An 11334-nucleotide genomic window follows, 5' to 3' on the forward strand; every position below is an offset into this window, starting at 1 on the left:
CAAAGCAAGAGTATGATCTCTCTTTAAAAAATGGAAGTGGTCTCCAACATGTCACTTTCTCAGGGTCTGTTTTTGCCAGTAAATTAAGCAAATGAGCTCTTACTATGTTGGCCTGGTATTTCAGTTGTGTTCAGAGCTTTTCCTTCTTTGTATGCTGCATTTTTTGCCTCCATCTCTCCCTCTGCTCTTTGTCCTGAACATACACTCTTGCTCTCCTGTAAAGGCAGTGATATTGCCTCTCAGATCTCCTTAGATTCACGGGGTAAAAGAGTGTTTGTGCTGGGTGCTGTGGAATTACTTGCCTTGGCTGTGAAGTGCCATGTTAATAAACTGCCACAGTAAACAAAAATTGTCTTTCTACTACTTGACTGAAAATACCCACAGCTTGCAGTAATTTGAGTGTTTGAGTCCTGGCCCAGACTCTCCCACCCTGAGTTTTTCTTTCTTCTTTAAGGTAGTAAAATCAAGCTACATTGCAGTCCTCTGGGGAAAGCTCTTGTCTTCTGCTGGCAGCATCTGAGGCTCAGCAAAGGAATATTGCATAAATAAAAATTAACAGCAGCCACTGATCCCAGGGACAAGCAAGGTTTTTTTGTCCTAAAGCACAAGAATATTGGCACAGCAGCTTGTGGCAGCATGGAGGAGAAATAAGCTGAGATGTATGACTACCTGCAGTCCTCTGAGGTGATGCCAGGTTGTCAAAGCAGGGGGTGTGGAAAGACACTAGTGCCCTGTGATGTGACACTGTGACTAGTGAGATACACACCCAGCAGCTTCAGTACGCTCAAGATAGCAGCAGCAGTGGTGAGGGTGTGGCTGTAGTTATACCTCAGGGGTTTGCACCACGCTCCACACGTATTGGTGTGGTTTGAGCCTTGAGGGTTCAGTCCCCTCCTTAGGATCTTTAAATTGGGGCTTATGCCATAAGCTGGTTAAATGCCTGGGTCAAATTAAATGTTCTGGCATGAAGTCTCTGAGCAACCTGATCTAGTGGGAGGTGTTCCTGCCAATGCAGGGAGGTTGGATCTAGAAGGTCTTTGAGGTCCCTTCCAAACAAATCTATGATGTTGGTGTGGATTTAGTTGAATCAGCTTCTTGATCACTGCCCTGTGTGAGAAGCCCAGGAGAGCCCCTTTTCAGCTAGTGGGCTGTGGACCAAGGCTGTGCATGTGGAGCACACTGGTGGTTTGAGTCTGTCCAGTTTGAGGTCTCTGCCACAAAAGCTAGATTTAGCACAGACCCATATTTACTAACGATAACCTGCTGCTGCTGCACAGGGCTCTGTCTGGAGTTACACAGCATCCAAGACTTGCCTTGGTGCTCCAAAGTAGTAGCTGGACTTCAGGGCTGGGTTTTTTTGGTCCCCAGAGGTATCAATATGCTCAAGGCATGTATTTTGTGACAGCTGCCCTGCAGAGCTCCCATCTCAAGATCCTCTCCCACCATGGTCGACTGTAGACTTTGAAGCAACGAGCTGAGCCAACTCTGCAGAGCTCTGTTGAGATCTTCACTGGTTTTGTGCATTGCTTCTGACTTGGCAGTGAGCTCTGGGCATGGAGTCCTGCAGGGAAAGGAGACTCCTGAGCTTGTCCCCAGAACTTGTCACAGCGTCTGAGGATGTTGCTGGGCAGCTGCTGCAGGGCTGAGGGACAGGACATGGGTCTGATAGCATCAGAACTGGGATAGCTGCAAGGGTGTTAGGATGAGATGGTTCCTAAATGCAGGTATGATTATAACCTGTACTTGATTTAGGTTGGACATTATGAGGAAATTCTTCACTATGAGGGTAGTGAGAGCCTGGCCCAGGTTGCCCAGGGAAGCTGTGGCTGCCCCATCTCTGGCAGTGTTGAAGGGCAGGTTGGGTGGGGCTTGGAGCAACCTGGGCTGGTGGGAGGTGTCCCTGCCCATGCAGGGGGTTGGAACTGGCTGATCTTTAAGGTCCCTTCCAACCCAAACCAGTCTGTCATTCTGTGATTCTAGCCTGCCAACTGCTTTGAACAGTGCCATAGGCTGTCCCCCATGGTTGCAGCTTCAGGTGGGGTTGACGGGAATCTGGCCAAGGGGCTGGTTTTGAAACTCTCATAGCAGCAGCTCTGCAGAGGGGTGACAGCCCCACCATTCCAGAGCAGGCAGGATTGAAGCTTGGTTAGATCTTGGCAGAGAATGACTCCTTCAGGAATAGAAGCCAGGTGCTGTTCCCAGATTTTTCTTGCTTTTCTTACAGAAGTTGAAAACAATGTTGAAAGCAAAAAGACTTAGAAATTGTGCTTTGTCTGTGTGATGCATTTACAGGATGAATTGGTTTGGAGGAAACAAGGCAACACTGTCCAGTCTGAGCTTGTGTGCTTGACCTGATGTAACTCAAAAACTTGGGCTGTATGATACAACTTAATAATCCTTTTCCATCTTGGGTCCAGGATGGGAGAACACTAATTTCTCTACATAAACTTTAATGCTAACAAATTTTCATTGTTCTTAGTTGGACTTGATTCGTCCTCACCACATTAAAATTTGAAACAAAAGGATGCCCTTCGTTTATGTGAGACCGTGGTAATGATCATCCTCACCTTGTATGCTTCTAAAAAATATAAAGTAGAAAACTTAATCACCATTTCTTTGTTTTCTATATTTATGGGATGATTTGGAGTATAAGATTAATGTTTTAATCTGATGATCTCCCCCCCTCCCCAATTTATTTCAGGTTTATGACTCGGAGTGTTGCGACAGCGTTCTTCTGGAGCTGCGGGAATATCTGCCAAAATACTTCGGTGTCTGGTCACCACCTACTGCACCAAATGGTACTGTTCTAATTTTATCTGTTAATCCAAACCTCCTGGAAAAATCTAGAGCCTGGTTTTAGGCAGTTGTGAGCTCTGCAGGCTTGTTTTTTTTTTTGGTTTTGGTTTGTAACCCACTGATGTTGCCTTGAAAAACACGTTCCAGTTTGCTCTCCTCTGGCTAGGTTAGGTTTTGGAGTTGTGATTCCCAGGGGAGATGTGGAATGGTGGTTTGTATGGCAGATGCTTCTTGAGTAGCTGGACCTGCTGCTCTGGTCTGGGTCTTGGTGGAGTGGGCTGGTTGCATGTTTATGTCTGGTCAGGCCCCTGGAGCAAGAGACAGGAGCTGTGTGGGCGTATAAGGAAGAAAAAAATGGATGGGTTGGGGCCTAAGGGGAGGCTTTCAAAGTGGAATCTGCTGCTGGATCTCCAGAGGCTGGATCCCATTGCCATGCTAGATCATACAAGGCAGTTATTTCAGCAGGTACCTTGGGAGTTCTGCTTGTAATCCTGTGCTCCTGGATTGCATGGAGCAAAGCTCTGGTATCTGAACTTTGTATGATACCTTAAGAGTCAGGAGGAAAAAGGTATTTTGGGAGGACAACTGAAAGATTTCTCTGAGACAAAATAGATATTATTGATGTATTTTTAAAAAGAGAACTTTTCTTCTAGGGACTTTCCTTACTCCTGCTGGGGAAATGGAGTTTCTGGAAAACACAGAAACAAAAGGATGCCATCCAGTCTGTTTAAATACATGGGCACCTAAATGAGGTGCTGTGCTCCTTTAATAGCACCAAGTCTTCTTTTACTTTTACTGTCACTTGATAGACTTGTTTTCCAAAGAGAGTAGTAAGACTGTGTCCAAAGATCCTGTCTAACTTCTGGGAAAAGAAAGGCAGGGAGCATTGTGGTAGTACCCAGCACTTCCTTGGCTCAGACTTGCCTTCACACTCTCATTTTTGGCACTAACTCAAACAGCTCTACTGGAACTATCTTTGTCCTTCCCTCAGAATTTTATGTGTCATGGAGCTCACTTTATGTCCCCTCCAAATTGCTAATCAATTCTTTCTATTCTCAATAGGAGCTTAAGATGTAAAATTGTGGTCTAGCCAAGATGCGGTAATTTGACACGTCTCTGGTTTACTTTGGGAATTCACTAGCAATGTGCACCATGGGGCTGAATTTTGGCAGGTCTCCACCAGTAGTCTAGGCATAGCCAGTAGGAATAACTGTTTTAAGGAAGAACAACTTCTGATTTTGTTTGTTTTGCTTCTTGAAAAGACTGTGCACTACCAGGAGCCCCTCTCCATAGAAAGCTGTGGCAGGGGTTCAACCAAAAAGCTCCACTGCCAGCTGTTTCCTGTAGTATTAATGAGTTTTGGGTAGTTTTGGTAAAAAAGTCAAGTACGTTGGAGATGGTGGAGCTGAACGGAAGGCAGGTAGCCATCCACGTTGGAAGTCACCTCTTGTTTAGCAGGTGTTTGCATATACATTTTGGCTAATGCCAGATGGTGTGAAGGAAAAGCCCTGTGCTGTGGGTTCTTGGCACCAGAGGTGAAAAGAATCAGCAGTGTTGCATTTTGACTGCATAGTAAGTAGGAAAACAAGGTTAGAAAGATGGGAAGAGGGGAAGCAACCACACAGAGGAGGGACATGGAGAGGCTGTTTTGGGGAAGTCAGGGATGGCTTTGTTACCTGTCCCCCCAGATAAACTGAGGGTTAAGCTCTGGCTCAAAAGGTGGGACAATATGCTGAGCTGCTGTGGTGTGTCCTGGTGACATTAGATGAGGGAATCTAGCTGCTAGAAGGGTATCTAGTTCTTTGGTGTAGTTGGAGGATGTATTTGTAGATTTCTGCAGCCTTTTGGAAGCCTGACCTGTCCTTTGGCAGTCACTGCTCCCCAGACTCGGCGGACACAGCTCCAGACAGCCTAGTGAACCCAGTCATTCCTTCTTGTTGCTGAATTTGGCATAGCTGACTTATGAAAAACTCAAAATTAAATTAAACAATATATCAGTTACCAAACTGCTTGCTGCATGTTCTGGAATACACACACACACACACACATAAAATGAGTGTTTATGTGTAGGAACAGCCATTTGCCTGGTTTGCCAGGTCAGAGAGAGAGAGAGAGAATGGTGTCCTTGTTTCATCAGAAGTTCCTCTATTGATGGGATAAGGAAGAAGCAGGGCTCTTGGGGAATGGTGTCTTGAATGTATAGCATCGTAGTTGTTGTCTTGGGTCAAGGGTTGAGAATCTGAGTAGGTTCATATAGTAAAGTTGTACTACGAAAAAGGCCAGAGTAACTTAATTTAGAACCACTCTGCCCTTGGTTTGTGACTGTCTCTGGGTTTCCATGTGACAGGTAAGCAGGAGCTGCGCTAGGTAAGGTGGAGAACACAAGGAGTTGAGTTTCTTAGAGAAATATTTATGGAGGAGCATCAGTCTTTGCTGGAAATGTAGATGAATGGATGACATTGCTTGCTAAAAGGGGTGAAATGTATGAAGTGTGACTGAGAATACAGGAATTGTGACAGAAGTATGGACTGATGTGCAATAGAATTTGTCAAGGAACTGTCCTGAGATGCTGAAACCACATACTTAGAACTGCTGCACAGGAGATGGAGTCATAGATGGGTGGCAGGGCATCTCCCTAAGCTTAAACTGGAATGAGACAGTTTGATTTGAGCTTCAGCTTCACTGCCATTGTGGGCATTTGGAGTTTGTTAATAAAGAAGTGGAAAAGTTGTTAATAAAGAGGTAGGAGCCCTGTGAAGCTTTTTATCTCCTGCTGTGAGTTCTGGGGTTTGCTGTCTACTTGTTGCCCCAGCATATTTTTTGTTCAGTAACTTTACTGCTGCTCATTTCATGCTGTGCTCTAATTTTTATTGCCTTAACTGATAACAGGGTTGATAAATATAAGCCAGCTTCAAACCTTTATTTCCTCCCCTTGTTGCTGGGGGCAGCTGAAGCTTTTCCCTGCTTATTCATATGTTTTGGGAGATGTCTGGTAAGTTATGAGAAGAAGTCAAATGCCTGAAGTTATTGTGTCACTTCTGATTCCAGTGAGGACTGGATGCATCAGCATGTACGTGCTGCAGTCTGCAGTGGTTCATGCCATGCATACTTGCTGAGCTGTGGTGGTCTTTTAGTTTGTCTCCTTTGGGACTGTAATAAAAGATGTAAATAATAAATCAAACCACATCTTCCTGCCACTGAAAAATAGAAAGGGGGAGGACAAGCCTCTGAGGAACGATGTGTTTAAATCCTTGAAATATATAGTCAGGATTATCTAACAAAGCTAAGAAATCCTTACAGATTCTTTTCTCTGCAAGGTTTTTTACTTTAAGCTGGTTTTAGATGGTGAATTCATGATTCTCAGAAGCCAGCTGGGTTAGCAGTGTACTACATCATAATTCAGAACATCTGAAGCTGCTTCAAAAATGTGCAGTTTTTTTGTTTCACACAAGAAGGAGAGGAAGGAGGGTGCTCTAGTTATCTAGGTTCTGCTGCAAGCTTGTTGATGACTTTGAGAAAAGGACTCTTGGAGTCAGATGCTCAAAAGCTGTGAGAGCACCTGACATGAGAAGATGCAGCAAGGATACCCACTGAGGTCTGAAGTTGGAGCTTGCTTGGTTTGTCTTGGTCTAAATGCTTTCAGATGCCATAGGGGCAACCACTGAAAGTTGTGGTGTGTTTGATACTGTGGGTTTGGGCTCTGATTCAGCAGACCAGACATCTCAAACACAATGCAGGTAAGAGCCAAACAGTGCCAGGAAAATGAAGCATAAACACCTGGTGTGTTTTTCTGAGGCTGTAGTGAGAAAAAATAACTTGGTATAATACTTCGTCTGGGGTGGTGTTGCTCTCCCTAAAAGGACAAGAAGCTCTTTGAGGGTGGGGATGTGCATTGAACAGTTGTAACAGAGTCTTATTTTTGAGCTAGCAGTTAGCTAACCATGGAGACTTCAATAGTGACTCCAGAAAGTGTGAGGGAGATGAGTAACTCCTGGGTAATTCACAGGCTTTGCCAAGTAATTAGTATTTTCCAGGCTTAGTGTTAGCTCCTAAGTTATTTTAATGCACTTTTTTTGTTGTTAATAGGAATGGTTACATTTTTAGGAGGTCAGTAAGGGAGAGAGTCTAGCTGAACAGATCTGAAATGAATGGGGAACTAAAAAGTGAGAGGTACTTGGAATTTGTAAAGATTTTGGAGGTGCTGAATAAAAGCTGTCAAGCAGGATTTATTAAAGTAACTGAAGTCCCTTTCTTATCCTGAATAAAGTGTTTCTACTTACAAAGTGGAAATGGAGCATTGCTTGTTTGCTTTACCTTGACTCTAAGTGGTTTTGTTACCTGGCTGTACAGCTGTGGAAAGACGGAACTTTGTCCCTCCTCTCTCTTTTAAACTTGAACTGGTTTTGCTTTCCTTTGCAATCCTGTTTTAGGTGATGCTGGAGGAATGGGTAAAAACACTGTTTGTGTGTGTTCAGATGGCATTAAAGCCAAAGAAATCCACTCACTAAATAGGCTGTACTTGACAGGAAAACGAACGTCAGTGTGTAGTTGGTGACTGGTAAGAGATGGATTTGCAGAAGCTGGTGTGAAGAACGAGATGTGTGTTAATGCTGCATGTTGTCTTGGTGCACATTGTGCTCTGGCAAGGGCTGGGGATCTGTGCAAGCTTCCTCCAAGCAGGGTTGTCTGCAAGTAAAGCAGTTAATGAAGTTTATTTTCCCGTTGTGTTCTGACCATGGGTGCTGTAGATCATGCTGGAAAACAGTCTCTTACCTGCCTTGGAGAAAAGCATCAAACAGTTTGCCCAGGTTTAAGTTACTCCTTTAAACCTTCAGGTTTGGGCTTGGGAGGGTTTTGGTCCACCCACCAACCCAAAGGGCCTTTTGGAAATGGATGAAAGGCAGCCTAGGATTTCAAATGTTTTCCCCAAAGAGTTTGCTTTGAGAAATGAGTACAGCTGGGGGGGGATAAAAAGAAGGAAAATGAGGTGCATTTCAGCCCCTCTAGTGTAAGACTCTGAAATGTTAATTTAGTTTTTAAAATGACAAAAAGGAAAATTGCCAGTTCAATTCTAACCCTTTCACATAGAGAAGGAAAACACCATCTCCACTGCAAAACCAGCCATGTAGTAACCTGCATTTGTACGTGCTTAGTAATGCTATTCAAACTATGTTAATGGCTTAATAAAAGTTACTCATTGAAGTTCATCTGGGCAATCATTAGAATTTGAGTGCTTAGATTAGCACACTTAATTGTATACCATTTTCTAAACAATAAGGCATTTAAAATTTAATGCCAGCAGAATTTGTGGGTGTCAATGACCATGATTTAGTTTGTGTTCAGAGACACATTTGTCTCTTAAGAGGCTCACATGTTGTTAAGCCTTAAACCATTCTCCTTCCTCCAGAGAAGCTGAGCAGAAATGACATAATTATTTTGCTTCCACTCCCCTGTTGACAAAAGTTTTGTCTTTTTAACAGATACGTATCTAAAACTGGAAGATGTGACCCGTAAGTTTAATAAGCCTTGCATAATGGATGTAAAAATAGGTCAGAAAAGTTACGATCCCTATGCTTCAGCTGAGAAGATACAGCAGCAGGTCAGCAAGTACCCACTGATGGAAGAGATTGGCTTTTTGGTACTTGGCATGAGGGTAAGAACTTGTTTTGTTTTCAAATTCAGTTTGTGCTCTGGCCTGGTGTCCCACAGCAGGTATAGCAGCTTGTTTTTCTGGAGTTGTACACGACTAGAAGTGTTACCTGCATACCCTGGTAGTACTGGGATCAACTGTTGTGTGGAATGTGTGCCAAAACACTGCTCTCCTTCACAGCAAGTGTTTAACTTGGCTGTGTTCCTTCTGGGAATAAGTTTGCAGGCTGGGCTCTGGATGTGTATAGAAGAAAGGGGTTGGGACAGACCATAGTTCTGTAAAACTGAGGGCAGTTTGCAATTAATTCTTCTCACAGAGCAGATACTGTAAGTTATCCAAATAGTTTTTTGACTTTTAGGCTTATATCAGAGATACACACACTGAACCACTCTCTGTAATCATTTAATAATGGGCTGTGTCATCTCCAAATTTTAAATCTTGATTATTTTATTATTTTTTTTTTTAATGAAAATGATTTTTATGTACTCTCTCTGTCCAGGGAAGAGTACCTTAGCTCTTGGAAGTGATGTGTGTAGTTGTCAGTAGCTGCTTACGTTGTGTATTTGAAAAAGCTTTTCACCAGAAGAAGACCTCTGGGATGGTTGCATGCTGGAGGAGCAGCTGCCAGCTGAAGGTTGGTTAGAGGTGGACATGGCCGTGCAGATGTCCATACCAACTCCTTCACGTTTCCTTCTCTTGGGGGAGGCAAGAGAAGATTCAATATTTGTGCCTTGGCTTCTCTAAAACTTCAATGTAAAGAAAAGCTGTAGAAAATGTCAATCAGTAACAGAAAGGTGTGGATGCCAGTTATGAGTACCTGGCGCAGTGCATTGGAAGAACTTTTTCTGCTCTGATGGGCACAGGAATAATTGTCATATTGAGATGAGATTTTTGTTTCCTTTCTCACATACACACAGCCAAGGCTTCTCCAGCCCTGCATCCACAAGCACAAATGGCTGATGACTTGGACAAGCTTCCCCTTTGCTGTGAGGCAGCGACAGCACCCAGATTGCACCATTGTTTGAAATAATTCTTATATCTCCCTAATGTTTTGTACTTAATTGCCTGAGCTCTCAGCCTGAACGCTGTCCCGAGATAAGCTTTTCCAGCTATAAATTCTAGCAGTCATGACTAGTAATTACGTAAGCCTCTGAGAACGTGGGAGTCAAAAAAAACCAACAGTGGAACAGTTTAGATGCAGAGGGAAGGCTGGAGATTATGGCTTTGGATTTGGCTTCTGTCGTCACGTAACCTTTCTTATCTCCTGTGTCAAACAATGGACTTCCCAGCGTTTGTTTCATGACGGTGCAGAAGGAACAAGCCAGATGCTTCCACAGGGGTTTTGCTGGTGACTATTGTTTCTAGCGTTGTCTTTTATTAGTATCTGTATCCCGTGGCAGGAGTTGTTTCCATTCCCTAATTCTAACTGATGGTTCCCCCATGCGTTGCTGTTGTCCAGCCACTGTTGAACTGGATGAGATTTATCTTGTGCCTTTAGTACCGAACTTAACCTTGGAAGTGATTTTCCCAAAACAATTCAGAAGGTTCCTCCTCTCCTCACACAACATGTAGCAAAGTCTAAATTCACAAAGAGTTTTCTCTGCTCACCTTCCCACCTCTTGATCCCAGGGTGTTCTCTACAAGCCTCCTATCTGGCAGAGCTTTGATTTGGCATTTGGCATGTGCCACACTATAGTCACCTTAATGCATGGAACAGACAGAATAAATGCATAGAAACACATTTAGAAAATAAAGTTATTTCAGTAACATGGGTTAAAACCCCAATTTTCTATTTAGTGGAGAGATTCTTTTTGTTACCAGGTGAGGACATGAATTTGTTGGAAAGTAGTGAGACTTGAAATATAAGTTGGAAAACTAAGGTATGGTTCCAAAAATAGAAAAACTATACTGCTGAAACCATATTGCAACTCTTATTTTTGCTAGACATGTAAATAGATGGGAAACCTTTTCACGGTGCTTGCAGTGTTAAAATTAGAGTATTTTGTATGCTGCTGCATCTGAGCAGAATGTGTGGGTTGGGATATCATCTGGGATTTGCAATCCATTCAGAAGGCACAATTCCCCATTTCTGCAGGATTTGGTTTTGTTTTTTTTTCCTTCCAGAACATCTCAATTGCAATGTCACAGAGTCCCATCATCTTTCTGAAATGTGTTTTTAAAGCACAAGCTGGTGGTGATGTAACATTACGTGTATGATCCATCATTTACTTTTACTGCCTGTAAACTATTGCATGCAGCAATGCAGATGCCTCATCAAAGCTGTTTTTACAAGTGAATTTCCTAATCTACAGCACATGTTCCTGCAAGATATTTTAAAACTGGCTGCAGCTGAGTCTGTTTTAAGAGGTTTTTTTATGAACTCTTTTTAGTATCTTTGCAATTTCCATAAGCTCTGATGTGTCCATAACAAGATTTAGGCAAGGAGGAATAATAAAGCTACTAAATCCTGAATGTTCATATTCTTCCAAAGTTAAAAATGGGCAGAACAGGGTTATTTTTAGTTTGTTTGGGTTTTTTTTTTTTCAGCATTTATAAGTCTAATTCAAAGTTTGTGTAAGAAAATAGGAAGACAAAACAAAACAAAAATGGAAAAAAACCCTGAACTCCATTAAATTAAAAAAAACCCCACGGCCTCACAGCAAACACAAGAAACCAGCCAAAAGCCCTAGAAAAAAAAAACAACCAAAAACCAACCTTCCAAAGAAGGAAGTCCTCCAGAAGTCTAGATTGTCTGCAGTGGTTGAAATGAGCAGCAGTCCAAGGCTGGGGCTAGTTTCTCTCTGCTGGCTCCATTATCTCCCTGCTCCACCACTGCCTCCTTTACTTCTCTCTTCTCTCTTCCCTGGCTTATTTCCCCCCAACCCCCC

At 43.0% G+C, this 11334-nt stretch overlaps 1 protein-coding gene across 1 annotated transcript in view; it reads left to right on the top strand.

Moving 5' to 3' along the window:
- Nucleotides 1-11334, top strand: part of IPMK (inositol polyphosphate multikinase) — a 34415-nt gene that overhangs the window by 16205 nt on the left and 6876 nt on the right. The window contains exons 3-4 of the mRNA XM_009996412.1: nucleotides 2702-2798; nucleotides 8277-8449. Of these exons, the coding sequence (XP_009994714.1) occupies nucleotides 2702-2798; nucleotides 8277-8449 (270 nt within the window). The remainder of the gene's footprint in view (nucleotides 1-2701; nucleotides 2799-8276; nucleotides 8450-11334) is intronic.

This window comes from Chaetura pelagica, unplaced genomic scaffold (genome assembly GCF_000747805.2).
Source record: "Chaetura pelagica isolate M959 unplaced genomic scaffold, ChaPel_1.0 scaffold464, whole genome shotgun sequence".
NCBI classification, from domain to species: Eukaryota; Metazoa; Chordata; class Aves; order Apodiformes; family Apodidae; genus Chaetura; species Chaetura pelagica.